The sequence below is a fragment of the Sciurus carolinensis genome, chromosome 7 (genome assembly GCF_902686445.1).
Source record: "Sciurus carolinensis chromosome 7, mSciCar1.2, whole genome shotgun sequence".
NCBI classification, from domain to species: domain Eukaryota; kingdom Metazoa; phylum Chordata; class Mammalia; order Rodentia; family Sciuridae; genus Sciurus; species Sciurus carolinensis.
In genome coordinates, this window is record NC_062219.1 from 124,803,344 (window position 1) to 124,830,960 (window position 27,617).

Here is a 27,617-nt window from a genome sequence, read left to right on the forward strand (position 1 = left end):
CTACTGCTACTACTACTAATCATCATCATCATCATCATGTTTCATACAGATTACAAGTTGAAGTCATAATATTTTGGAAATATTGGGTCAAATAAAATATATCATTAAAATTATTTTTTTTCTGTTTACCCTTTAAAAGGCTACTAGAACATTTTAAGTTGCATACGTGAACAAATTTAAAAAATCATCTTTCATTATAGTAAATAAATAAATAAATAAATTGCATATGTGGCTTGTACTGTATTTTTATTGGATAATATTGCTCAGAAGACACACAGCTCTGCCTTCAAATCTTGGTCACTTCCTACTTGTTGACCTATGGCAAGCTGAGGGAACCTGGCTAAGCCTTGGTTTTCTGATTTACAAAAAGGAAAGCCTAATGGCACCAGCGTTATAGAGCAGATAGGTGGACTAAATAAATGATGTGTTTAAAGTCCTTTTATCAGTGTAAGGTGTGTAGTCATGGTAAAGAAATGCTGGTCATGACTATTTTTCTTTCTCCTCTCCCATGCAGGATGTATTTTGAACTCATTTGAAACCTCTGGAAACCAGTTGGGACACCACCAAGTACACCCCCGCACAGGCCCTTATCTGAGTCCGCACACTTCCCTCCCTGCTGACTGTCAAGCCCTGGGATGGCCGATACCGCCAATCTCCCTGGAGACAGTCGGTCATATTGCAGGGAGGCAGGGGTGGCATCATCACTCTGGTACCCAGTCTCCCTCTTGTCCCCAAAAGAAGACTGATTTCTTTCCGTAACTGACAGCTGAGATGCCAACATGCTCCTTCTACTGCGAGGGTCTCTGGATGGACAGAAAGCAACGGCAAGCCCCAGGTCATGATCATTGGTCCAGACAGTAACTGAGGCCATCTCTGGAATGCTGTGAGCCCCTCTTCCTCCCCTCCTCTGCCATTTCTCCATTTCTTCTATTGGCAGGTGTGTGTCTTTTCCCAAGCAGGGAAAGGAACCCTGGCACCAGAGCTGCAAGTGGGTGCCTTGTCTGAGTGTGCATGACTATGTGTGTCTGCTGTGTGCACATGTGACTGTGTGAGTGTGCACCCTGTGACCTTGCTGCTCTCCCAGTCCCTCCAACCTAAACCAAGCAGAGAGAGTGACCTTGAGGAGTGCACAGGGCCAGCAGCACCAGCATGGCCTCAGCTGCCTCTGTGACCAGCCTGGTAGATGAGGTCAACTGCCCCATCTGCCAAGGCACTCTGAGGGAGCCTGTCACCATCGACTGTGGCCACAACTTCTGCCGGGGCTGCCTCACTCGCTACTGTGAGATCCCAGGCTCAGAATCCGAGGAGTCCCTCACCTGCCCACTCTGCAAAGAGCCTTTCCGTCCGGGGAGCTTCCGGCCTAACTGGCAGCTGGCCAATGTGGTGGAGAACATCGAGCGCCTCAAGCTGGTGGCCACGCTGGGCCCAGAGGAGGAGGACGTCTGCCAGGAGCACGGAGAGAAGGTCTACTTCTTCTGCGAGGATGATGAGGCGCAGTTGTGCGTGGTGTGCCGTGAAGCCGGGGAGCACGGGGCCCACACTGTACGCTTCTTGGAGGACGCTGCTGGTCCTTACCGGGTAGGAAAGGGGACCCAGAGTGGGCTCAAGTTGGACTGGATCACGAGAAGCAGAGCAGAGTTGTAGATTATTTGGACCAAATTCTTTCTCCCTTCTTATATGGTCACCCAGGCAGTAAAACCAGGCACAGAACATCACAGGTGTATCATTTAGAGAGTATCTTATATTGTTTATTTGTGGTCCACAGACCATAGGACCTCAGTAAGTTCTTATTGAATGAATGAGTGACCAAAATGTGAGTGTATGTGTCTCATGCTTGTATTTGAGGAAATGATCACACAGTGTGTGTGTGTGTACTAATGTTCACAAGGGGGAACAGTGTGTTTGGGTGTGGGTCTGAGTATGTATTTGAGTATGTAAGTGTAACTTTTTGTGTTTGTGAATAAATTAGTTTGTATATGTAGTTTGGATAGATATATGTGGTATATGATTTTATCTCTTAAATGAGTGTATGCCGGTTTTCGTTGTTTATATAGTGTCTTAGTACAAGCGAGTATATGTGTGGCTACCTTAATTAGTTAATTAGCACTTGATGGTGAGAAATATGTATGTATTTTTGAACATACATTATGGGCATTTATGTGTGTGTACCTGTTCTTAAGTCCATCCTAGAATAAGCAGTTTTAAAACAATTCATCAGATACTTCTGCATTTACACGTTTCTTCTCCCTTCTGAAATCATACCTAGATAATTGATTCTAGTAAAAGAGAGTGTTGTTATTTGCACATGTTCCCTTTGGGATACGTCAGAAAGTTGGGACAATTTCAGTAAATATCAGGCTTCAAGTATATCAGAACAGATCCTAGAAACCACTTACCAAGCTAAGCATGGTGGCACATGTCTGTAATCCCAGTGACTGGGGCGACTGTAGCAGGAAAATTACAAGTTTGAGGCCAGTGTGGGCAACTTAGCAAGACCCTATCTCAAGTAAAAAATAAAAAGGGCTTGGAATGGCTGGGAGTATAGCTCAGTGGTAGACTGCCCCAGGGTTCAATCTTCAGTACAGAGGAAGGGGGAGAAAGAAAGAAAGGGAGAAAGAGAGAGAGAGAGAGACCACTTACCAGATGCAAAAGAAAGTGGATGTTTAACCAGAAGAAAAGGGATAACCAAGTCATAGCCTTTAATGGCACAGGAGGAAAGGGAAAAGCCCAAATCAAAATTCTTGGAACACAAAGCAAGAGGAACAAGACCCAAAGAGTCTAAGCTGTCAAGGTGATGAAGACTCAGGCATTGTCAACCAAGAGACACACTCCTGGTGCACTTCATTCCCAGAGGCAGAGGATTGGATGAGATGACACCCTTTAATAAATCATTTTTTCCATATTAGCATTTTATGCTCCTTCTCCCCCAGGAACAAATACAAAAGTGTCTTATGAATCTAAGAAAAGAGAGAGAGGAGATTCAAGAAATACAATCAAGAGAAAATAAAAGGATACAAGTCCTCCTGGTAAGTGATCACCCTTTCCCAGGTCCCTCCCCTTCCTCAGTGTCCAGTGTTTCCCTGAAATCAAGTATAGGGCTTTAAGGTCATTCTGAGTCTGAATCCTGGCACTGACAATTAACTGTATGAGTTCAAGCAACTCTCTAACTTCAGTTCACTTACCTGTAAAATAGAGATTTAAAATACCACCTCATTGAATTGCTGCAAGGATAAGTGAGATCATGACTGTAAAATAGCTTGATGCTATGCACATAGTGTGTGCTTCCTACAAGACAGGAGGTCAGGTGTCCCCTCCACCTCCTCTGAGCCCCATCCCTTTTAGAAGCTCCTACAGATGGTGCTGAGGCAGTGCTGGACTGTCCAGCTCCCAGAAATGGAACGGCAGGTGGAAAGGAAACCATGCTGCAGCTCTCTCCAGATCTGTCTAGGGATCAGGGAGATGGCAGGGATGCTGAGGGCTATGATTTTACCACCAAACCTTGGAGGGCATGGATCTGGGCCAAGAGGGAGGTAGGACCAAGTAAGAAAAAGAAGAAAACAGATGAGGAGGAAAGGGAGGAGATGATGGAAGAGGTGATGTGAAGAAGAAAATGTCCAGTTTGGCTCTTGTCCTGCCTCCTCAGACTCAGGTGGCCACCAAGAGACAACAGGTGATTTCTGAGTTTGCACATCTGAGCCAGTTCCTGGAGGAACAGCGGAGCATCCTCTTAGAGCAACTGGAGAGGCTAGATGGGGACATCTTGAAGCAACAGGAAGAGTTTGATTCTCTGGTTGCTGGAGAGATCTGCCGGTTTAGTGCCCTGATTGAAGAGCTGGAGGAGAAGAGCGAGAGACCTGCAAGGGAGCTCCTGACGGTGAGGCCTGGGCCCCACCCACTGTGCTCTCTGTGACCCTGGTTTGCCTTGTCTCAGCCAGACTTCCTTCACTCAGGCATCTCTGCATCCCAGGTGGGAAATGAGTCACAGGACTAGAGGTTCTAATTATAGACTGTGCTTCACCAAATGCTCCCTGGTCTCTGTGCTCTCTGGTCTCTATCTCTCCATCCCATCATTCCTCAAATAGCAAAGATACTACCTTTACCATATCACAGGGCTTCTGTGAGGATCCAACAGTAAAATGGAAGTGGAAATGGCACTTCAAAAAGTTCCAAATACTATGCAAACAAATGTCTGTTGTTATTTCTTTAAAACTTGAATGCCCCTTCCACCTGCCAGAAAATTCTTACTGGTTATTTCACCGTCTCAAACTGGAGGACAGATATTGGGGACCCAACAAGGAATCATAAAGGTAGCATGATTTAGGGGGTTGCACTGAGAAACAGAAGACCTGGGAACGGAATTTATTCACCTTTGCCTCTAAATATCAGGGACAGGTTCCCTCACCATCTGAGTCTATATAATACAGGGGTTGGGCTCTGAGCCTCAAAGCCTGGTGAATCCTAAAGTTCTGGAACTCTTTGGATCTGGTGTTCTTTTTCCTAATAGGTCTAGAAAAGGGTATTTTGTCTTTTGTAGTCATCAGAAAAGTATTAGAGAAAAGCTGGAAACTAAATCCTTCTCCCCAACCCCCACCTTTCTCTTTCCCCTAGGATATCAGAAGTACTCTAATAAGGTAAGCAATAGTTTCTCTTTTCTTTTTCCACATAAATACATACATATAACTGGGTGTAGTGGTGCACACCTGTAATCCCGGCAACTCAGGAGCCTGAGGCAAGAGGATGGAAAATTCGAGGTCAGTCTGGGCAACTTTGCAACACCTTGTCTCAAAATAATAGAGCACTTGCCTGGCAGGTATGTGGCCCTCTGTTCAACACCCAGCACTGCAAATTAATTAATTAATTAAAGGACTGGAAATGTAACTCAGTGGTCAGGCAACCCTGGGTTAAATCCTCAGTGCCATAAATAAATAAATACACACACATACACCACACACCAGTTGTTGCCATACAAAGATACAAAATTCTCACATTAAGGGTGTACATTCACATGTAGGCTTCCACATGTCAAAATACGTTCACATTTACAGTTGTAGAGGCACACCCTTGGATAGCAGTGCTGTCTGTCCTAGAGAATGTCTGTGGGAACTGGTGTCTCCAAGCCATGTTAGAAGATGCCCATCTGACTCTGGAGGCATCATTAAGGAAGATAATTCCCAGACCCTGTCATTTCTGTGTCCTAGATGTGAAACCAGAAAGTGCCGGAAACCAGAGGCTGTGTCTCCTGAGCTAGGCCAGAGGATTCGGAACTTCCCTCAGCAGGCCCTCCCACTGCAGAAGGAGATGAAGATGTTCCTGGGTAAGAGGGCCCCAGGCCCCCATACAGGTGGGCATGAAGCCTGGGTTTGGAATTGGTCTTCATGTTCCAGTGCCAAATGGTTGTGAATTTTGGTGAGGTTTATTCCCTTTCAGTGCCTTTATTTCCTTATTTGCAGATTTTTGATAAAATCTGCCTCTTGGGATGATGTAACAAGAAAGAGAGATAACAAAGGTGAAGATTTCTGGGAAAAAGCTTCAACTGATTTGAAAAATACTTTAACGAAACGAATCAGTTGGCATCAAGTAACATAAAAGAGAATGACAATCATCTATCATTCCCAATCATTTAAAAATTCACAGCAGCATTTGTAATAACATAAGTGTTGGATGATGAACATTGTTAATTTTTCATAACCTGTGACAGTGGTTATCTTTATTCTGTAGTTGCTGACTCACCCCTCCCTCCCTTTCACTTTCCTTCTGTTAATATAGTTCTCAGAGCTGGGCTGCCCCTAGGGCAACTGTGCCCCACCCTTTTCTGGAACAGGGAGTGGTGGTGAGAAAGGGTGAGGAGAGTTTGAGAGTCGGAAGGAAATGTAGCTATCTGCACCACCCCCCATTATGACATCATAAATGATGACCCATCCACAAAAATGTCATCCTGGAAGAACTTTCCCTATAAATCTACTTCCTACAAGCATTCCCAGTGACCTGGCAGTAAAGGAAATTTTACTCTAACCAAGGCGGACCTTTCACTATTCCCAAAATTATTTCTAAACAGGACAGAAAATAAATCTACCTACTTATCTAGCAGATGTTTTTTGAGCATTTTTTATGTGCTAGGCTCTGTGGATAAAAAGTGAGCAAAGCAGATATAGCCCTTGCCCACTCAGACCTAGGGCAGTGGGTCTCAAAGTGGGGCTCCTGGTCAACAGCCACAGTATCATTATCCCCTTGGGAACTTGTTAGAAATACAATTTTGTAGCCTACACCAGAGCATGGGAATCTGAATCAGGTGTGTGTTAGCAAGTGCTCCAGGTAATTCCAATGCAAGCTCAAATTTAGAACCACTGGCCTCGAGGATTCTAAATTCTATTCTTCTCTTTGTCCCTTCCCCCTTTTGGACCTGTTTCCTCATCACTGGGTGTTCTGTGGTTTCAAAAATAATGAAATCTCATTTTGTTTTATTTCTTCTTTACAGAAAAACTCTGCTTTGAGTTGGATTATGAGCCAGGTAAGCAGTCTGCATCAGGCTGGAGATCCTGAAAAGGATGAAAAATCTTGCAGGGTTCTATACTGAGCACTACAATAATCATATATGTAATCACACACATCATATATATACACATGCTTATGTATTCCTTATACATATTTGTGTGTACACATACACAGGGTCAGCCCTGCATATCCATGGGTTCTATATCCATTGATTCAACCAACCTCAGATGGAAATATTCAGAAAAAAATTACATTTGTACTAAATTTGGCCAGATTTTTCTTGTCATTATTCCCTAAAAATACAGTATAACATATTTACATAGCATTTACATCTTTTTGTGTATTATAAGTAATCTAGAGATGATTTAAAGCATGTAGGAAGATATGTGTATGTAAACACTATACCATTCTATATAAGGAACTTAAGCATCTGAAGATTGGGGTCCCCATGGGGAGTTCTAGAACCAATATGTATATATATAATGGAAAGGATAGGGGCACATGTATTATTCATGAAGCTCACATTCCGATCTGCATATGTTGAGTGGATATAAAGATTAAATTGGAATGGGATAGGCCTATTAGGGAAGCCTTTTTGCATGAGGAGAACTTTGGTCTGGGTTTATAATCACGTTCTCAGAGAGCTGCTCCCTCTCAGGTGTCATTTCATTGATGACAGTTTGAAGGAGGGCAGGGTTGTTCCCCATCTATCAGCTAAAGACACTGTAGAGGAGGAGTCATGGAGTTGTTGGGATAGCTCCCTAACCCGTGGATAGATCTGAATCTATGGGATTTCCTCAATGTATGGATACTAAAAATAAAATTTGAAGGGTTCTGCCAAAGTTTTTGATGTTAAAAAGTGGCCATCAGAGTCTGGCAGTTTGGAACAACTGAGGCAGGTGAATAACCCAAGGCTGACTCAGAGAGCCTGCTGGCAGCAAAAGCATGCAAAGGAGTCACCATGCCCTGGAGAGAGAGCAGGGGAGAAATCATGAAGCTGGGACCCAGGGGAGAAAAGTCTCTGCCTCTGAGATGGAGACAGGAGGAGGGGCAGCTGTGTGTATCAGCAGCAAAAGGTCCAGCAGCAGGCCCTTCTTGCAGCCCAGCAGGGCAGGAACCAAACAAGGCCTATAGCACCCTCTGAGGCTCCTCAGAGGAATCCCCTGGGCATGGTGTTAAGATGCAGACTCCCAGAGTCTATTTTTAACAAGTTCCCAGGTGATGTGCATGCTGCTGGTCCCTGGAGGTGTTATAACACTATAAGGTGGGTGCAAAGAGGAGTTTTCAGGCTGTCCTTGAAGGTCATAGCATGTTTTCTGATACCTTTTTCTTTTTTGGTTTTCCCCATAGCTCATATCTCTCTAGACCCCCAGACTTCCCACCCTAAGCTCCTCTTATCTGAAGACTACAAACGGGCTCGGTTCTCCTACAAATGGCAGAATTCACCAGAAAGCCCCCAGTGTTTTGACCGGGCCACCTGTGTCCTGGCCCACAGTGGCTTCACAGGTGGGAGACACACGTGGGTGGTGAACGTGGACTTGGCCCATGGGGGCAGCTGCACCGTGGGTGTGGTGAGTGAGGACGTTCGGCGAAAGGGGGAGCTGCGGCTGCGTCCAGAAGAAGGTGTGTGGGCTCTGAGGCTGGCCTGGGGCTTTGTCTCTGCTCTGGCCTCCTTCCCCACAAGACTGGCCCTGGAGGAGCAGCTCCGGCAGGTGCGGGTATCTCTTGACTATGAGGTGGGCTGGGTGACCTTTGCCAATGCTGTCACCCATGAGCACATCTACACATTCACTGCCTCCTTCACTGGGAAGGTCTTTCCCTTCTTTGGGCTCTGGGGCCGAGGGTCCAGTTTCTCTCTGAGCTACTGAGAGAGTGAAGTTACCTTCCTCCAAAGACAAGACTCAAATCAAGCACCATGTGAACTCGATCCCTGACTGGGACATCTGGAAGAATTAGAATAGAAATGGCTTCTTTAGATGTGATGGAAAGAGACAAGGTGAGATGAACTTTAATCCAGTGATCAAGGTTTTCCCCAAATGCCCAGCAGATGGTCTGGGTGTCTGGGAACTCCATTGCTACCAGCTCTCCTCACCACCATCAATCACAGAAATAGAGAAACAGCACTGGATTTGGAGTCAGAAGACCTCGATTCATGACCAAGCCTAGTAACCAACCAATTGTATAATTTCAAGCAGGACCCTCACCTCTCTCCATCTTGTCTTCTTAACAAAAAATGTTAGAGTTCATTTATTCATATTCTCAAGGAACATTTATTGTGTGCTATCTATGAACCAAACAGTGTAGGTAGCCCTGGCTATTCGAAGATAAAAATTAAAAACAACAAAAACAAACAAACAAAAAAACCTCATCCTGGATCTGAAGGATCTCTGGGAAGACACAGAGACATAAAGAGTATATTTTGGCACAGTGTGGTGGCTTCTGTGACAGGGGTCCAATTTGGACATTATGGAAGCTCAAAGGAGAATCAGGGATAGCTTTCTGAAAGGAGTGGGTGTAAAGGAGGCGTGTGTTGAGTGAGGAACAAAGGGGAAGGAGCACCTTAGGAAATGGGGACAGCAGAGAACTGGGCGGGTGGGATGTGACCCAGGGGGTGCTGGTCATCTCCATGTCCTCATGAGCAGACGTGCACAACCCCGACCCAACACCACTCACCACCCCCTTCCCCTGGTAGTGTCACTTTGAGATGAAGGTACAGGGCCTTAGGGAAAAGATGACAGGGAGGCTTCACCATAAGCCGTAACCCGAAGACCACACTCATCCCCTGGGAGAAACCATGTTCCTAATCAAGGTGAGGTCAAGAAATGAGATGATGGAAGAGAAAGAGTCACAAAGAGCTCAGCTGTGGGAGCAGAAATGGCACCATCTGCAAGCCCGTGCTAGGTAAAAGAATCCCAGGCGAAGGTCAGGGGATGAGCTGAGGATCTAAGCCCCTTATCCAAGAGAGCTGAGGCTGCTCTAGGGATAGACAAAAAGTTACATATGAAGGATGGAGTGAAAGAGGGGAGATCAGGGATGTGAAGATGAGCCGATTTGGAGTAGAGAGTTCTGTGGGAGACAGGAAGACAGGTGGAGGGGCTGTGATCATGCTGGGTCTGGTAAGTCCAAATTGCCCCTTTCTAGTACAGATATGGGCACCAACAAATGTCTGCCTAGAATTTGGAAAGTGATATCTGTCATCCCAAGGTGGGATTGATCCTATGCATCGTGAAAATATTTTCTTAACTGCACTGAGCAATGGTCATTTATTTTCTGATTCTTGGTGTGGCATTTTATTCTGCTCACACATGCCCTGTACTGACAGTCTCTTTAACATTATGTCTGTTTACTCTGCCCTTACATAAACTTTAGTTCCTTTCATCTTCCGATTTGGTCCTCCATGAGAAGGTGAACCACCAGGGTGCCACTGCAAAGGAAGAGGGCACCACGGAGTTAGGCCCAGTCTTAAAATTCCCCTGAGAAGTTCCATTGTTCATCCTCAGAGGAGCAGGTAGAAAAGTCATGGTGGTCAGGAGGCAGGGGTCTGAGGGGATCAAATGACTTTTTCTGAGAGTGTTCAGTATTTCACACCAAATGTTGTATATTCCCAAAATAACGACGTACCTATATAATGATAAAACATATCCACACCCCCAAGCCTGGCATTCCACTAGAAAGTGGATTGTATTTTTTTGTTTGTTTCTATTGGTTATTGCTGGGTCTTTAAAAATGATAATGAAGCTGGGCGAAGTGGTACACGCCTGTAATCCCAGAGGCTTGGGAGGCTGAGGCAGGAGGATCACCTCAAAGCCAGCCTCAGCAACTCAGCAAGACCCTGTCTCTAAACAAAATATAAAAAAGGTCTGGGGATGTGACTCAATGGTTAAGAGTGCCCCTGGGTTCAATCCCTGTTACCAAAAATAAATAAATAAATAAAAATAAGATGAGCCTACTTTAGTATGTGTAAATGAAGATCCAAGCCTGCCAGAGGGCTTCACAACTATGTCACTTAATCTTGGTAACTCGGTGAGTTACCCCTTTTGAAGTTAAGAAACCAAGGCCTAGTGAGTTTTGGTTATTTGCTCGGCCAACATCATACAGCCAGGATTTTAACCCATATCTGATTCAAGAGCTCTTAACTACTAGGCTGCACTGCCTCATTCAAAAATAGATGCCTGGGGATCCTGGTGAATATTTTAAAGTTGGTTATGCTCCTGGGTAACTTGGATGCAGGGGGGGGAAAAAGGTTTTTATTTCTTAAACTGGGGAATAAAACTGCTGGTAAGTGCTAATACTCATGCTGACCTGTCAGTACCTGCTCCTCCTCTAGGGTAATTATTTACTTGAAATGTACTTGCTTTTGGAGGAAGTAGATATATCCTAAAACACAATAACCTCACAATAAAGCAGTTCAATGAACTTCCATGCTCTTCTTGCTGGATTCAGATGCTGGGTTCCCTCCCCAGGACTCCAGTGTCGAACACTTGACATTCACAGGTTTATCCCTGATTTTTTTTCACATTTTGCAACACAGAAGATCTTTCTATTGCAAAGAAAGAAGACCCACTCCAATTAGTTCAGATAACAGGAAAGTTTATTATAAGAACAGACATCAAAATAAGGAAAATGAGATTTTCCACCATTACTCAGGCCTCAAGAGAAACTACGGCAGGGGTCCGGGTATGGAGGACACTGCCAATTCTCATAGGAAAAAATAGAAATGTGAAAAATACTGATAAATAACAACAAACACAGCTCATTTTGGCCAGACGCCATAATAAATATTTTATATATTAACTCGTTTAATCCTCACATCAACTCTATGAGGTAGGTATTATTAGTAAGATCCTATTTTGTACAAGAGAGAACTGAGAGGTGGAGGCTGAGTATGGTCCCAAATCAACTGACAGTGAGCAGCAACCCAAGCACTAGAAATCAGGGGGTTTGGCTCCCAGGCCTGTGCTCCTGGCCATCATGTGATTATGTGTTATATGCCCAAGAAATGGTAGGAAAGAGGGTTCAGGTCCAAGGAAGTATAGAGACAGGACCATCCTGTGGTCACTCAGCAACATGGGTTGTGCTCTCAGTATCTGCTGTGTGGTAGCTCTGCTGCTGTCTGCAGTGGTCTCCCTGCCAACTAACAATGCTGTTATCACAGATCCCTTTTGAATTTCCAGGAGAACCTGATGGTTTCAGTTAATCACCTTGGTCCCTCTTTGACAAATTTTTTCTCAACAGGCCACCCCATAGACTCAATTGGTCAACCACCTGCTGGACAGATACCCTTTCCCGGCCCAATCATCTGTGGTCCCATTGGAACAGGGCAGAGGTCCTGGCAGGCATCTGCACATGCCGACCTCTCTCTCTAGTTTCAGTCTCCTCCCACTCCTGGTGGGATACTTCTAGACAGGTTCTCTCTGTGACGTTAACCCAATGGAGGATTCAGGGATTGTTAGCTATCCCTTCAGGGGTCTTCTTTCCTTGACTGACATCTTGTTCTTAGATGTGGGGTTTCATGCTTCTCGAGGTCTACACCTTCCTGCCAAGTAACTACAATCTGGTTTTCCTGAACACCTACGCTAGGCTCTTCCTCTCCACTCCCTGTAACCCCCAACTCGCTACCCAATTTATCTTGCACGAAGGATCCAGACTAGTTACTGCAAACACCACTTTCCTTTTCACTCCCAACTCAAAAACCATTGATGGCCCACTATGTCTTGCTCTCATCCATCTCACACCTGTTTGACTTCCGGCCTCCCCAATTCCTGAACATTCCAGATGAACAGTCAGTTTCCTCCTGTGTCTACAGTTGTGTTATGGCTTTTTTCTACCTCCATACTTTCATTCAAGCAGTATCCTGACCTGGAATATTTTCACCTTTCTCTCCAACCTGTCCAGTCCCCATCTCCTCCATGAAACACCCTGACTTGCCCAGCCTCACTTGTTTCTCTCTTCCAATTCTCAAAGCATTTAACATCTGTGACACTTAACCCAGTTACACACTCTCTTGAAGCTTCTGGAGGAGGAAGTAGAATTTTTAAAAAGAGGTGGAATTAATATACTTGATACTTTACAATGTGTGAGGCACTACAGCAGACACTGAGCATGTACAATGACATTTAATTCTTACAACCATTGCAGGCCACGGGTACCATTACCCACATTTTAAATGGGGTACTCTTGATGTTCAGAGAGGCTAAGTGACAAGTCCATGATTACAGAGGTATTAGGTGTCAGCGTTGGGATTTAAACTCAAGTCTGATACCTGAGGCTTCACTCTCGGCAGGACAACATGGCACCCCTTGGTGGCCATGACTTTTTCTCTATCCCACAGGGCCTAGTACAGCATTTACTATCACAGCAAGGGCTTAATAATACTAGTGAAAGGGCAATTGATGTCGGGTTGGTAGTGCACACTTGTAATCCCAGCAATTTGGGAGTCTGAGGCAGAAAGAGCACAAGTTCCAGGCCAGCCTCAGCAACTAGTGAGATCCTGCCTCTGAAAAAAAATAAAAAGGGCTGGGGAAATAGCTCAGTGGTAGAGAGTTATTGGGTTCAATCCCCAATACAAATAAAGAAGCAATTGATGACTCCCTTCATATATGGAGGATCAAGTTATACTTTCTATTAATTCACTCATACCTCCATTTAAAGTTTTATTACATACCAACTATGAGCCAGGTACCAACTATTGAAGGCATAGAGTATTTTTGCTCACCCTAAGAAGGGAGATACATGAACAAGTAATTAATATGCAATTATATTAGTTATCCATTTTCCATTAATATTACCATAAGTTTACTGCCTTAAACAACTCATATTTATTTTCTTAGTTTTTTGTAGGTCAAAAATTTGGGCATAACTTAACAGGATGTTCTGCTTAGGGTCTCACAAGGCTGTCATCAAGGTGTCAACTGAATCAGGTTCTTATCTGGGGGCTCAACTGGAAAAGAATCTACTTCCGATCTTACTCAGGTATTGGCAGAATTCACATTCTTATAACTGGGAGACTAAGGGTCCTTGATTCCTAATGACTAGAAGGTGGAGGCTGCTCTCAGATCCTCCCACTTCACAAGCCAGCAAGCAGAGTCTCTAGAGTGAGTCTGCTAGGAAGGAGGAGTCCTATGCAAAGTAACACAGTCACTAGAGTGACACTCCATCTGCCTTGCCATTTTTCATTGTTAAGAGTCACGATTCCCAATCATACTCAGGGGAAGGAAGTCACACAAGGGCATGAGCCCCACAAGATGAGGATTATGGGGCCCAACCTGGAGTCTGTCTACCATGACAATAATGAATAAGTGCCAGCTGGAGAGAGCAGGTCCTACTGAAGCTCAGAAGAAATATTCTTCCCACAGACCTGATGGGGTTCATGTACTGAAGTAGAATCATCAACTATAAGCTCGTGCCACCCAGAGGCCTGGGTACTTATTTTAATACCACTGGGTTTGCAGGTAAAATTGTGGTCATTCAAGTTGTCCTGGATCTGACCTCCACAGTGGGAGCCATAGCATAAGCCTAATTCAGGAAGGAGTCCAAGTGTCAGAGATCCAGGCATCAGATCATGGCTTTAGGGATGACAGAATAGGACATGTTCAAGAGGTGGCAGACCTGACGAGGCACCAGGCAGATTAACCGGGCACTGGGCCAGCTGGAACAAGGAGAGAGAGGAGTCTAGGAGTATTCTTCTTTGGAGTACTCCTAGAAACAAAGAAATTCTTGATAAATTCATATATTCTGTAGAATCTTCCACTGACCATGTAGCATGAAAGTAAAAATGTTAACAGAGCAGTGAGTCTCCTTGAACTTGATGAAGTCCATGTGCACTTCTATGTCATGGGTCTGCCCATGTGGGGAGAGAGAGAGGATGGCTCATGCCTTTCCAGCAAGTCACTGGCATTCTAAGAGAGAGAGAAAGAGAGTGAGAATCTCAATCAGTTCTCGGGTTCCTGTCACCTTCAAATTCCCTTCCAAATTTGCTCATGAAGGTCACTCTGGGGGCCACCTTGGGAACCTGTAGGGGATCACACCTTCCTTCCACACCTCACTGTGCTGCAGCAGCATGGTGAGACCTTGGACAAGTACCATCACTACTTGTCCCTATGTATCACATGAGTACCTTGTTTACAGTTCCCAGAGGGGTGCTGCAGGTGGGTTGCATGCTATTCAAAGAGAATCCCAGTGTTGGGGAGGTGCCTCAGGGTACACACCACCAGTGTGTTGGCGTCCAGCTCCTTGGCTGTACTCTCCAGATCAGCGACCAGGAGGCTGATCTGTGTTATTGCCTTGGAGAGGTCAAGGATTCTAGCCTCCTCTGCTGATGTGTCCTCCAGCTGGTCCAGATGCTGCTGAGGGAGAACATCCAGGTGTCCCTTGTCTTGATGCTGACTCACCAGCTCAGCCTCCAATTTGTGGTTTCCACAGTTTACCTGAAACTACAGAAAAGGGACTCCCTGAACCTTAATGTCAGATGGCTCCCTCCTGGCCCTCCACCATCCGAATACCTGACTAGGAATGCTGATTACTCAGTCCTCTTCCCCTGGTGGGAATGCCTCCCTATGTCACAGGAATCACAGAGGCAGCTGTGTTTCTCATAAAGGAAGACTAAACTTCCCTTCCCACCTAACACTCTTGGGAACATCTACAGATGTCAAGTCACAGCCAAGGAGAGAGGTCACCAAAATGAGCAAGAGAAATAAAGAGGTGAACTGTCAGGGACAGAAATGCAGCCCTCTGGTTTGTGTAGTAATTTTCATTTGCTGTAACTCAGGTCTCCTTTGATTGTCACCATGATCTAGAGAGAGTAGGGTTGGTTTTCAGTTAATATGTCACATGAAGGTCAGTGGGCTAACATGCCCCAGGTCACTCCACTAGCCAGCCCTGAAGTCAAGCCCAACACCCAAGCATTCAGCCTCAGCGACCTTCCCACCCCATCAGGCTGCTCTGGGAACAGACAGAATCCAGAACAGGAAGAAACCCACCTGCAGAGCCTGCAGCTTCTCCTCCTCCTGAGCCTTGAGCCGCTGGAGTTCTCCAATGTCCTTTCTGAGCCTCCTGCATCTGCGGTTGAGTCGTTCCTGAAGAGACAGGCACAGCTGCTGATCAGACCAGTGGTGAGGGCGGCACCCACTGGGGGAACCCCGCAGAGCAAGGTGAGGTCCTGATCCCAGCATGAGGCTAATGTAAAATTCTGCCCCCCAAAAGTAGGTACCTTTAAAGTAAGGAACTTGAGAGTTTAATTAATAGAAAATGATGGGAGAAAAATAATTAGTAATTTTTTTAGTCTTAGATCCACACAGAAAGATAGTGACAGAACCATTTCCACTTGACTTTAGGGTGCTCCTCTCTCCACATATAAAAGTCATACTATATATATATATATATATATATATATATATGTATATATATATATATATACACACACACTATATATATATGTATATAGTATATGTTTACATATACACATATATTCACTTTAAATTGATGCCTAAAATTATATATATTTATGGGATGCCATGCAATATTTCAATAAATATATTCATTGTGTAATGTTTAAATCTGGATAAGTATATTATATACTTAGAGATTTATCATTTTTGTGTGATAATAACACTAAAAATCCTTTCTTCTAGTTTTTTTTTTTTTTTTTTTTTTTAGTACTGGGGATTGAACCCAGAGGCACTTAACCACTGAGCCATATCCCCCATCCTTTTTATTTTTTATTTGAGACAGGGTCTCACTAAGTTACTGAGGCTGGTCTTGAACTTGCAATTCTCCTGTTTAGCTTCCCCAGTTGCTGGGATTACAGGCATATGCCACCCCACCTGACTACTTCTAGCATTTTTTTGGAAGCATACTGTATATTATCACTATCTACAGTCACCCTACAGTATAACACCAGAACTTCTATCTCCTCCCTAACTCTAACTTAGTACTCATTGACCAACTTTTCCCATAGTGGGTCTTCCAGTGCTTCTTACCACTTCACAGTAACAAGGGAACCAGCCTGGAGAGAACTACCTTAAAGAGAAGATGGAGAGCTCTGGTGCCACTTCTTATTCCCACCACATCCTGTCCCAGGATGGACAGTAGAAGTCCTTTATTAGGTGCAAACCCATACCCTAGGCAGGCATGTGCTTCCTCTCTCAATCTTAAATCAGAATCTAGATGGGTCACTGCATCCCTGAAATTATGGATATAATAAATGATTTGAATTTTCTTTCCCTTTATTTCTTTCTTTCTTTCTTTTTTTTTTTTTTTTTTTTTAATTTTCAGTACTGGGGATTGAACCCAAGGGCACTCTACTGCTGAGCTACATCCTCAGTCCTTTAATTTTTTATTTTGAGACTGTGTCTCTCTAAATTGCCCAGGCAAGCCTTGAACTTGAGATCTTCCAGCCTCAATCTCCTGAGTTGCCAGGATGATGTACCACCACACCCAGATATGTTTTAGGTCTCTACAAAAAAAAAAAAAAAAAAAAAAATGCTTTTAGGTTTTTCATAACCCATGGGGGGGGGAACAAAAAACAAAACTGGTTCAGATATCAATAGAGGCTGGTATTGAATTAAACAGAAGAAAGCAGGGGATTGTCAACTGAAGATTCTGGAAACATTCTTCTTGTAATCCCTTGTTCAAGTAGTATAGAATGCATTTGCCCTACCAAATTAAAAAAATATTCACAACCATAGTAATAAAAACAGTACTGGTGCAAAAAGAAATTTAAAAATGAAAGAGAAGAGAGAGCTCAGGGACAGCCTAGTCATAGAGAAATTTTAAAAGAAAAAGCAGTGCACATATCAACAGGAGTAGATATGTGCACTGCTTTAGAAGCTATAGAAGATGGTCCAGGGAAAACTGGCTTATGATAATGGAGAAATAAAACCAAGTCCCTATCTAAAAGACCTCAGTATGAAAAGTGAAAGTATAAAGTTAATAGAAAATAATATTATATATAAAGTGGTGACCTGAGGGATAGGGAAATAATGCCATCAACAAACACCCCAAAGCATAAGCCATCCGGAAAATGCTTGATTTGATCACATCAAAATTAATTATTTCTCTTTAATAACAGCACATGGACAAAATTAATAGAGAAATGACAGATTAGAGCAAGGTTTGGTGGCACACACCTGTAATCACATTGACTCAGGAGGTTTGGGCAGGAGGATTGCAAGTTCAAGACCAGCCTCAGCAATTTAGCAAGGCACTGTCTCAAAAAGGACTGGGCTGTAGTTTAGTGATAAAGCACTCCTGGGTTCAATCCCTAGTACTGAGAAAATGAAATGAAATACGATACGATACAATAGACACGATATGATACAATACAGACTATTCTAGCAACATTTACAAGTGCACACAGGGCCCACCATCATATTTGTTAACTTGACCTAGACTGGCCTAGTTTCTCTCTCTGCCATCCTTCAAGACTAAAAGACATTTACCAGCCTCCAGGACTGGAAACTCCAAACAATCCGAAGAGTGAAATGAAGTGGCACAGAGAACCAGGAAGATCTCCACCTATCGCCAGAAAACACATGACTAGTCCTCTCCTTTACTAGCCTATCCCGCTCCCTCATTATTCCTGTCCTATATCTGTAACTCCTCAGCTTCCTGCAGTTGAGCAACTGATTCAGCTAAGCTCCCTCTTGGCCATTCTTTGATCAGTGAACAAAGCCTTCCTTTCTCCCCAACACCGTCTCTTAGACATTAGTTTTTCTGTGAGATAAGCCTCTGAACCTGGGTTCTGTAACCCAGGGACAGTTGCCTGGTGAGAGGTCAGCTAGGGTATTCAGGCAAATCTGTCACTGGGTACTTCCTGTAGGCATTTCCCAACAGAGACAAAATTTTAAAACTTAAAGTAATAACTGAGTGGCACTGTCACTCACTGGCCTTGCAGGGGAAGGTGACAAGATGAGAAGGGCTGTGGAATTTTCAGTGTGAGCACAAACGTTCAGGTCTTAAAATTCGCAAACAGCCTTTGCCCTTCAATCTGCTCACTTTTGCCCCACAGTCAAATGTCTATGAGCAGTCTATCCTCGCCACTGTCCATCCTGATGGCCCTACACTCCTTGGCCATCTGCCTTGGTTTCTCATCCCACTCTTGAAACTCCTCTCTCCAGGGTGACCTGTGGTCTCCAGTGATGAAGTGAGGGGCCTTCTTCTCAGCCCTTCTCTTCCTGGATGCAGTTCTCCCCTCATGTCCCACCCTGTCCTTCCCAGCCTTGTCCTTCCAACGGCTGCTTCTCTGTTTCTATGTTTCAAAATCCTGTAAAAAGAACCCCGATGAGAGGTTGGTTCCTTAACCCTTCCCATCTTAGACTATGTCCTTAATTTTCCCTTCCAGAGGCTTCAGATATTATCATAACTCTGAAACTAAATCTTTTTCCTAAAAGTTCATCTCATGTTTCCAATTGAGGTAAGTATCTCCTGTCCTGCTAATTACTCAAAAAATCATTTGGAGAAATCAAGACTCCTCACCGGCTTCCCTGACCTCTTCCACAACCCATTCCTCTTCACCTTCGTATTTCTGTCATTGTACCCACTGTTCTGGCTGCCATTCTGTCATATTTCACTTTTTATCTGTGCTTCTCTTTCCTTCAAACTGGCTTCTCTTTGACAAAAACAAGCCCAAACTCCATCTGTCACCTGAGGCTCTTCTTTCTGTGACTTGAGTCCAGTTTACATTTCCAGGGCTCTCCCTCAGCTCCCTGCACACACTCTGCACTGGCCAACAGGATTGCTTGGGGTTTCCTGAACACACCCGTGAAGCCACACCTCCTTATGGCTTATCTTTTACTTCCTCTTGACAGAAATACTGTCTTTTTCTGTGGGTCAGAACCCATTTTTCAAATCCAGTTTAAAAATTCAGAGTCTTATCTTCTGGCAGTTTAAAATTTAATAAAGGGTTTAAAGTCAACTTACTGACACTGTGTAAATGAGAAAAGAAAGCAGAGATAACAGCAATAAAGATAAATGCATGAAATGATGTAAGATTGCAGGTTATACAGATGTATCATTTACAATATTCAAAATGGGCAAGGTAGAGTTCTCTAAAAAAATGTTTTCATCCACTTTTGCATTAAAATAATATCGTGTGGGAGTATGTCATGTAAATCAGTCACTTGTTTGAGTTTAAAAAGTAAAATTCTACGAACATTTACCTACCAAAAATACTCTTTAGGGAGGAAAAAGACAAATTGGAATATAGTGAATAGTTTAATGCCTGTCTTGTCTTAAATGAATACTTTTCAAAGTTGGTGATTCTATAAGCTATCAGATAAAATGATTTCACAGTTAAAATTGGCAAACAAGGGTGTTAAGCAGTGATGGAACATGAAAAACTAGCAACACTGAAATTTGTTCTCAAATAACTCACTAATAACATGTATAAAAGAAAATGCAGTTAACAGACAAAAAGCACCTGATATGCTAAAAAAAAAAAACTATCTTTCAAAATGCATGTTTATACAGAATGATATCATCCACATGATCATGCTTTAGAAAAGTTCAGGAGATTAACATGAAAGGTTTATGAGTAAATATAGGAGCTCGACAAAGGCTCTCATTTGAATCTGCAAGTATCAATGCCAAAAAATAAACCAACAACCAACATTATAAAATATAGATATAGCTAACTTCAATAGAGTCAGGGCACCTCAAGTTAAAGACAATTTAACTTCCAATTCAGAAACAGATAAAAACACATGGTGATACTTCCTGCTACTTGTCAAGACAACTAAATACACCCTCAAAAGTCATGATTCTTGAAGTAATCAAGAAATTTAATGCAATGACCTTTAAAATTCCAGGGCACACTCTAAAAAGATTAGACACTGCCAGATATGGTGGCAAGCACCTGTAGTCTCAGCTACTGAGGAGGTGAAGCAGAAGGAATACTTGAGTGCCAAGTTCAAGATCAGCCTGGACAGCATAGTGAGACCCCATCTCAAACAAAACAAAAGCAAAAACTGAGAAAAAACATTCTTCTGACAGGACAGTCAAGTCACAAAAAATTTTCAATAGCAAAGATACTGCTAGATTTAAAAGTATACCATGAGACCAAAAGTATCAAAACTATGTAATAACATTAGAACTGAAACAATAATCAATGGAAAAGAGTGAAAGAAAAATCCATTCCATCATTATAAGAACTTATGTCAAATCAGAAATAACACATAAATGTGGAAAGGATTCCCTATTATAGAAATGTTTGCAGATGACTGGATACCAGAATAAAAAAAATTAACATGGATTTATCCTTCACAGCACACAATATATTAAATAAGCCTGAAATTAATAAATCTTTAAAAAAAGAGCAGCATAATCATATTAGACAAATTTCCCAGTATTTGAGACAAGCAGATTTTATTTCTATAAGGAATATAAATGATTTTAAATATAAAATTTCTTAAGTTTTTGACCACAAAATACAAGAAAAAAGAAAGGCAACAACAAAGTGAAAAATATAGGCTAAACATAACTAATATAGTTTACTGTCCAAAAGTACTGTGAGGTGATGATATAGATCTTAAGTTCTGATTCTGTGGGGAAATATAGGCAGTGACTCTTCATAGACAAAATAATCTCACCACCTGCTACATGAAGAATCAAAGTAAAACAACTGAAGTGACTGTGACACACTTATTAAACCAACAAAATACATGAAAGTGCTGTACACCATCATTGGTCGGTAAGGAAACAGGTATACAAAGAAGACTTGGTGGCATTACAAACCCTTCAGTCTTTCTGGAATACTGCATGATTCTTTTTCAAAGGATATAATTTATGTCAGGCAAGGTGATACATACCTGTAGTTCCAGAGAGTCTGGAGGAGGATGAGGCAGGAGGATGGCAAGTTTAAGGCCAGCCTCAGCAACTTAGTGAGACACTGTCTCAAAAATTAAAAATGGACTGGGATGTAGCTCAGTGGTAAGCTGCTGCTGAGTTCAATCCCTAGTACTGACAAAACAAAACAAAACCTGTTCTTTCAACGTTAACAGGTGCACACAGGGCCCACCATCATAATCTTCTACAGAAATAGCCTTAACTCTCTTGCCTCTTTCTCTACTTTTCAAGCAACTCCTTATCCTTTGGTAAACAGTTGTTTGTCCTCAAGCAGCCTCTTGGAACATCTCAGATCCCTGGTTTCAATCTGCAGATGGGTGCTCCCTCCTGCCTGCCAACTCTGTACAGGTTCTCTCATAGTTCACTTGCCTGAATCATATCACACAAATGGTCTTCTCTTTCCACATCTTTTGCATCCCCACCTCTGCTTCATGTGTTATTGAGGAAATAAAAACTAGAACACCCAAGCCATCTCTAAAACTGCAAACTACTTATACTTATAGATAACTTCTTTTGTCCCCTGTGGTATCATGGAAGAAGTGCAACTTCCCCCAGTCCAGGTTTCGCTTCTCCACCACTTATCTGAAGGGCCCCTAGGCCTCATTCAATGCAACTTACCATCATGTCTTATAAAAGGCTCTTCCCTCAGTGTTGGAACACCATTTTCTTTGTCTTTCTCTGCCCTTCCGTGACACATTCTGTCTCCTTTTCTGGGTCCTTCTCTACCCTACACCCTAATGATCACCTTTCCCATGACCTTCCCTGAAACTGATTTTGTCTCAAGACTCCCTCCTAAGGATATTGCATCAATTCCCTCGGATGTAAATATCATCTTCAAGCCAGGTGCAGTGGTGCGCACCTGTAATCGCAGCAACTTGCAAGCCTGAGGCAAGTGAATTGCAAGTTCAAGGTCAGCCTCAGCAACTTAGTGAAACCCTGTCTCAAAATACAAAATAAAAAGAACTGGGGATGTAGCTCAGTGGTAGCAGGCCCCTGGGTTCAAGTTCCAGTACCATAACAAACAAACATCATCTTCATTCCTGCTCTAGATTCTGAGAATATGACCCCAGACTCTCTTTGGAGGTACAGAGTTGATATCCAACTGCATATCTAAGATCCCTACCATGATGTGTCTCAACTTGGACTCAACTTGTCCCAAGTGAAACTCTTAATGTTTCATTCAAACCTGTTCTCCCCAGTCCTTATCTGTCACATCATCCCTTCAGTTTCTCAAACCAGAAACTCATGAGGTCATCTTTGATTCTTTGATTTCCCTCACCCCACTTCTAACCTATCAGTAAATCCTGACAATTCCAACTCTGATTATAAATTCTTCAAATATAATGAGAACTTCCAGACTTGAGCCTGTGCATATGATCTTTCCCTCAGACTTTTCACTGGACCCTTTTTCTTTTACTAGGTCTTACCTTCAATGTCACCTCCTCTGTGAGGCCCTGACTGACCACACTAACATAGTCACTCATTATTCTCCATCTCAGGGTCTTGTTTGTTTTCTTCCTAGTTTATGAAATCACGTAGTTTGTTGATTTCTTATTTGTCTGTTTTCTGAAGTGCATTCTCATACTTCATCATACATACATTCAGAAAGAACTCACTATGTTTTCCTTAAGTGAACAAATATTGTTGACCTTGGTTTGTTCTACATTTCCTATCACTGTTTAAACATGAATTTGAAGACAACGATCATGAATCATCTTTGTACTTCCTATAACAGCTAGCATGACATTCTACACAAAGTGCAGACCTGGGTAAATCATTTAGTAGGTGAGTAGATCTCTTCCTCTCATGCCTGTGGCTCATCAGTCAGTGGGAATCTCCTCCCTGTGCTCCTGAGGACACCAAACCTGGAGGGTGCAGAGCTCAAGAGCCCTCTGCCTCTTCAACTTTCTGAACTATTTCTCTACTTTTCTGTAGTCACCCCCAAGCTAGAATATCTTCCTCCTCATTCATAACAATTGTCTCCAAAAATCAAGTGTCTAAAAGAAGACTTTGAAAACAGCCTTCGTTGTTTGGATAGAAAGACATTCATGGTATACAAATACTGCTTGGATTGGGGCAAGGGAAGAGGTTGGTGAAAATAATTCTAGAGTAATTGACAAAATCAACATATATGAATATCCACAAAAATTCTGAAAAATAAGAGTATTGTGAGGATTTGAAGACCTATCTGACATTTAAACATATTATAAGGTGGAACTGGGGAGGGGAAGCTCTTGATGCCCATGATGGCCATCATGCAGTTTCAGTTACTTAAAGTTTATACCTTGCCTACTATCCCAGTGACTTGGGAGGTGAGATAAAAGGATCTCAAGTTCCAGGACAGCCTCAGCAACATAGAGAGACCCTGTCTCAATAAAAAATTAAATGGGCTGGGGATGCAATTCAATGGTTAAGCTCCCCAGATTCAATCCCTGGTACCAAAAATAAAGTTTAAGTATTTAAAAATAAAGTTTGTATCTGACTAGCAATAGTATACTTAGTCTTAAAGATTAATTAATATGCAGATCTGGCAGAGGACAGAAATTAGAGAACACATAACTTTGTCAACCACAGATGATTATTTATTGGTTCCTAAGCAGACAGGAGTTGAAGGATGGACTTCCCAGATTGAAGATGCACCTTAGGTGTAAAGATTGAAGGAGAGAATGGGAATGTGGCAACAACAGAATGCCTTGGAACAACAGAACCTGTTTTAAGGATGTGACACCAACTATAAGCAAAACTCAGAAAATCATTAAGAAAAGAGAATTGTTCAATTTTGGTATTCCAGATGGTAACACAGATTTCTCTAGTAAATTAGCACCTACACCGAATATGCTTTTGCTTCATCAATATTCTGAATTAGGTGACTTAAATACCTAGCAAGAAAATACCATTACATGGTTAGGGGGCATAATTCAGTGGTAGAATGCTTGCCTAGCATGCTTGAGGCCCTGGGTTCCATCCCTAGCACTGAAAAAAAGAGAGAAAGGAGAAAGGAAGGGAGTGAGGGAGAGACCAATGCATGGGAAGAAGATGGAGCCTGGAAAGAAGTTCTGAGGCAGCAGAGAAAAGAGAGGAGCCAGACAACGAAGGGAGAAAATGGAAAAGGAAGCACAGTGGCTAACAAAGAAGGAACAAGACAAAATTGGCAGGAAACTTTTATAACACGTGTTCTTCAAATGTCATGATACCTGTAGGAGAAATCTGAGCTCCACAAGTCAAGCAATGTTTTATGGATTTAAGAGCATTTTCAGAATGTAAACACATTGCTTGATTTTAATTCACTCATCAAGCCATCCAGGACACCAGCATTCCCCTCAAATACCTTGAACTCTTAGTGATTAAGACTCAAAAGAATGACAAAAATGAAACTTAGGAGACAATGTTTTTTTAATGTGCTCTAGAGGTAAGACAATTATTTGCTATAGATAAATTATTATGAATGAAATATACTAGCACCTTTCAAGTTAGTTTTTGAGCTGAATAAGTGGGCATACATAATTTTATGGTATAAAAGAACTCCACTGTTTATTATTCTTTCTTTAATGACCTAAATATAAAGTAAATGATTTTAATATTCTTTTGTTTCTACAAATACCTGACCTGAATTGAATAAATAGTAGTTGTCAGAAACTGATACTGGCATATACTTCTTTAATTTGAATTGGTATTGTTCATGTTTGGTATGATAATCGAGTTGTTGATTTTGATTTTCCAGAAAATGACTTTAAGCACAGTTATTTCGTTATCATGAAAATTTTCTATATCACTATTTATTTTGGATGATGTTGTAATGTTATACATATTTATAATTTATAATGCATGCATAAACATTGAAAAGTAAAGAACAAATTTACAATATGTAAAATGGTTTGGCACACAAGCAGGAATACACATAATAAAACTATAGAATCAAGAACATATGTAAGGGCTGGGGAGATAGCTCAGTCGGTACAGTGCTTGCCTTGCAAGCACAAGGCCCTGGGTTCGATCCCCAGCACCAAAAAAAAGAACATATGTAGGTAAATATATATTTATGGCATATTACAAAGTTGGCATTCAAATCATGATAGGAATGAGAAAGGAAGGGGGAAGAAAAGAGAGAATCATATACTAATATCCAGGTTTCAATATACTTGCAGGATAATTGCCAGCATAGGTAAAACCTGATTTCACTTCTAGCCAAGTCTCTAGTACTATCAACCAGGGAGGTGTATTATCTGAGTACTGAAAAGGCAGGCTTTACATCATCTGGTCCAACTTCATTCTACAGATGAGCAAACTGAGAGACTCAAGCTTCCAGGAAATCTGCCATCACAATGACAGCATCACCTTTAAGACAGCCTCATATTAAAGTTTGGAAGTCCAACATCAGTAGCAAAATATACACAGAAAAGCAAAGACAAAAATCCAAAATAGAATGAAGCAGAGGAAACAAAGGTATCAGTAATTGAGCCTCTCTGTGAGGTGCCAGGCACAAAAGGGAATAGCTCAGGGAGCCATGGTGGGGGTGGTCAGCCTTACCTTGTAGTGACTGATCGCATTTTCAATGGTCGGCTCAGAATGAGACTGGTGTTCAGGGGACTCCAGGCATTCCACGCACAGGAGACATTTGCTCTTCTCACAGAACCTCTGAAACCTCTTCTGGTGCTTGTGGCAGATGTAAGGGTCCCCCAGTACTCCCTCAGAATAGGGCTTCCGGCAGAGGGGACAGCAGAGAGCCTCAGAGGCCAAGGCCTTGTCTATGTGCTGGGCCAGGCACACTTGACAGAAGAGGTGTTTGCAATCCGTGCGCACAGCCTCCTTTGGATGTTCTTGGCAGATGGGGCAGACATCTTCCTCCTGGCTGTCCTCTTGTAAGGAGACCATGGTCTCCACCCTGTCCCACCAGCCTCCTCAGTGGGTCTTCTGAAGAATCCTGTCACACTTGACAGCCCTAAATGAGAGGACTCAGCTGGAAAGAAGCAGCCCTGGACAGGCCTTGAGAAAATGCTCCAACTCAGGCTCCAACTTCAGGCAATAGCCCCCTCTCCATCAAGAAAGACGGCACAGACCACCTAAACCATGATTCTGCATGAGTTTCAGAGATACCTCATCAGCTTTGCCATGCGCCCTCTGGGTTCCCTATATTTGCTAAACTTGAAATCAGTATTTTCCATACAACTATAAGAAGCAGGTGATTCAAAAACTATTTTTCCCTGCTTTTCTCTTGAGAGTTTGCTGTGAATATTTATGCAGTTCTAAGTTAAATGGACTGGGTGTCATTGTCATGGCCAGAAGCAAAACCATCATAATTTACAAGTTGAAAGTCCTCTCTGATTTGCTTTTGGTTGCCGGAGTTTGGCAGGAGTTTGGATTGTTCTCACCCACAGTAACACAATACTATTGATGGTTACAGCCAACCATGTATAGCAGCACCTTGTCGGGAAGTCATTTTCCTAACCAGCATCTTTTCCAGGGTTGTAGATGCCACAATGACAGAGAAACAGAAAGGAAACAGAACAGAAAGCAAAACAGAAACTTGTGTAATGTTTGAAGCTACCTTTTTCTTTCCTTTCAAACCATCTCCAAAGATGACCCAAAGGAAGTCCCGACTACACCACTTCCCTTAAATGCAGTGTGTTCACTCTCATTGCCTCATCCTGCATTTCTTGGTTAACCTCCTTCCCCCCAAAAGCTCTTTTATAATCCTACCTCAATTTCTCCTTTTCGATTTCAGGTCATTTTCTCAGGCTCCAGATCTGAGGAGAAGGCTGGCAGGCGAATGGTTCTTTCTTAAATGATGCCAATTATATATGCTCGTGTGTCAGTAAAACTGGGGGAGAGGTGGAGCAACTCACCCTATCTTAGAAACACTGAATTACCAGGAAAATGAAAGTCCCCGTGACCTAGGGTAACTGGAAGAAGAGGTGAACTTTGGTTGTTGCAGGGTGTGGCTTGATTGCTCATGGGAAAGAGAAAAGTCTTGGTGCTTTTAATGCAAATGTTACAGAAACTGACAGTCAGCTCAGAATGGAGGCTACCAGAAGACCAGCTTGTGAACTGTAGGATCCAGTTATCATGAAGCCTTGACACCTGTTGCTGGATGATGCTGAAACATCAGCTGCCTACCCCACTGTCCTCCAATAACCTTTCAGTCAGGCTGGTCTCAGCATTGACAGTGGGAGAGACCCCAGAGGGTACCAGTAACAAGGACTATCACTTAAGGCTTTTAAGGATCTGAGATTCTTATTTGAAAACCTCACTTCATAGTCTCCTCCCTCAATCCTATTTTGGCACTG

The 27,617-nt window shown here is 42.7% G+C and overlaps 2 protein-coding genes and 1 pseudogene across 2 annotated transcripts; 2 read left to right on the top strand and 1 right to left on the bottom strand.

Annotated features, from left to right (window-relative positions):
* Nucleotides 1-1,149: 1,149 nt before the first annotated feature.
* Trim10 (tripartite motif containing 10) lies at nucleotides 1,150-8,360 on the top strand. Its single transcript, XM_047559231.1, has 7 exons — nucleotides 1,150-1,578; nucleotides 2,931-3,026; nucleotides 3,644-3,874; nucleotides 4,609-4,631; nucleotides 5,199-5,314; nucleotides 6,476-6,508; nucleotides 7,843-8,360. Exons 1-7 carry the CDS (start codon nucleotides 1,150-1,152, stop codon nucleotides 8,358-8,360), a joined length of 1,446 nt encoding a protein of 481 aa, XP_047415187.1.
* Nucleotides 8,361-14,273: 5,913 nt separating this feature from the next.
* On the bottom strand, nucleotides 14,274-27,066 carry Trim40 (tripartite motif containing 40). Its single transcript, XM_047559425.1, has 5 exons — nucleotides 27,031-27,066; nucleotides 25,861-26,272; nucleotides 15,471-15,566; nucleotides 14,700-14,918; nucleotides 14,274-14,390 (listed from the first exon to the last, which is right to left on the bottom strand). Exons 2-5 carry the CDS (start codon nucleotides 26,203-26,205, stop codon nucleotides 14,319-14,321), a joined length of 732 nt encoding a protein of 243 aa, XP_047415381.1. The 5' UTR covers nucleotides 26,206-26,272; nucleotides 27,031-27,066; the 3' UTR covers nucleotides 14,274-14,318.
* LOC124988452 (receptor-binding cancer antigen expressed on SiSo cells-like) lies at nucleotides 23,854-24,501 on the top strand (annotated as a pseudogene).
* Nucleotides 27,067-27,617: the final 551 nt, after the last annotated feature.

Coding starts and splice junctions, on each gene's coding strand:
- Trim10 (XM_047559231.1), top strand. CDS start 1,150: ATGGCCTCAGCTGCCTCTGTGACCAGCCTGGTAGATGAGGTCAACTGC. Junction 1,579..2,930: donor ACGCTGCTGGTCCTTACCGG/GTAGGAAAGGGG, acceptor CTTCTCCCCCAG/GAACAAATACAAAAGTGTCT. Junction 3,027..3,643: donor AAAGGATACAAGTCCTCCTG/GTAAGTGATCAC, acceptor CTGCCTCCTCAG/ACTCAGGTGGCCACCAAGAG.
- Trim40 (XM_047559425.1), bottom strand. CDS start 26,205: ATGGTCTCCTTACAAGAGGACAGCCAGGAGGAAGATGTCTGCCCCATC. Junction 15,567..25,860: donor ATGCGATCAGTCACTACAAG/GTAAGGCTGACC, acceptor CTGTCTCTTCAG/GAACGACTCAACCGCAGATG. Junction 14,391..14,699: donor TGGACGCCAACACACTGGTG/GTGTGTACCCTG, acceptor TCTCTCTCTTAG/AATGCCAGTGACTTGCTGGA.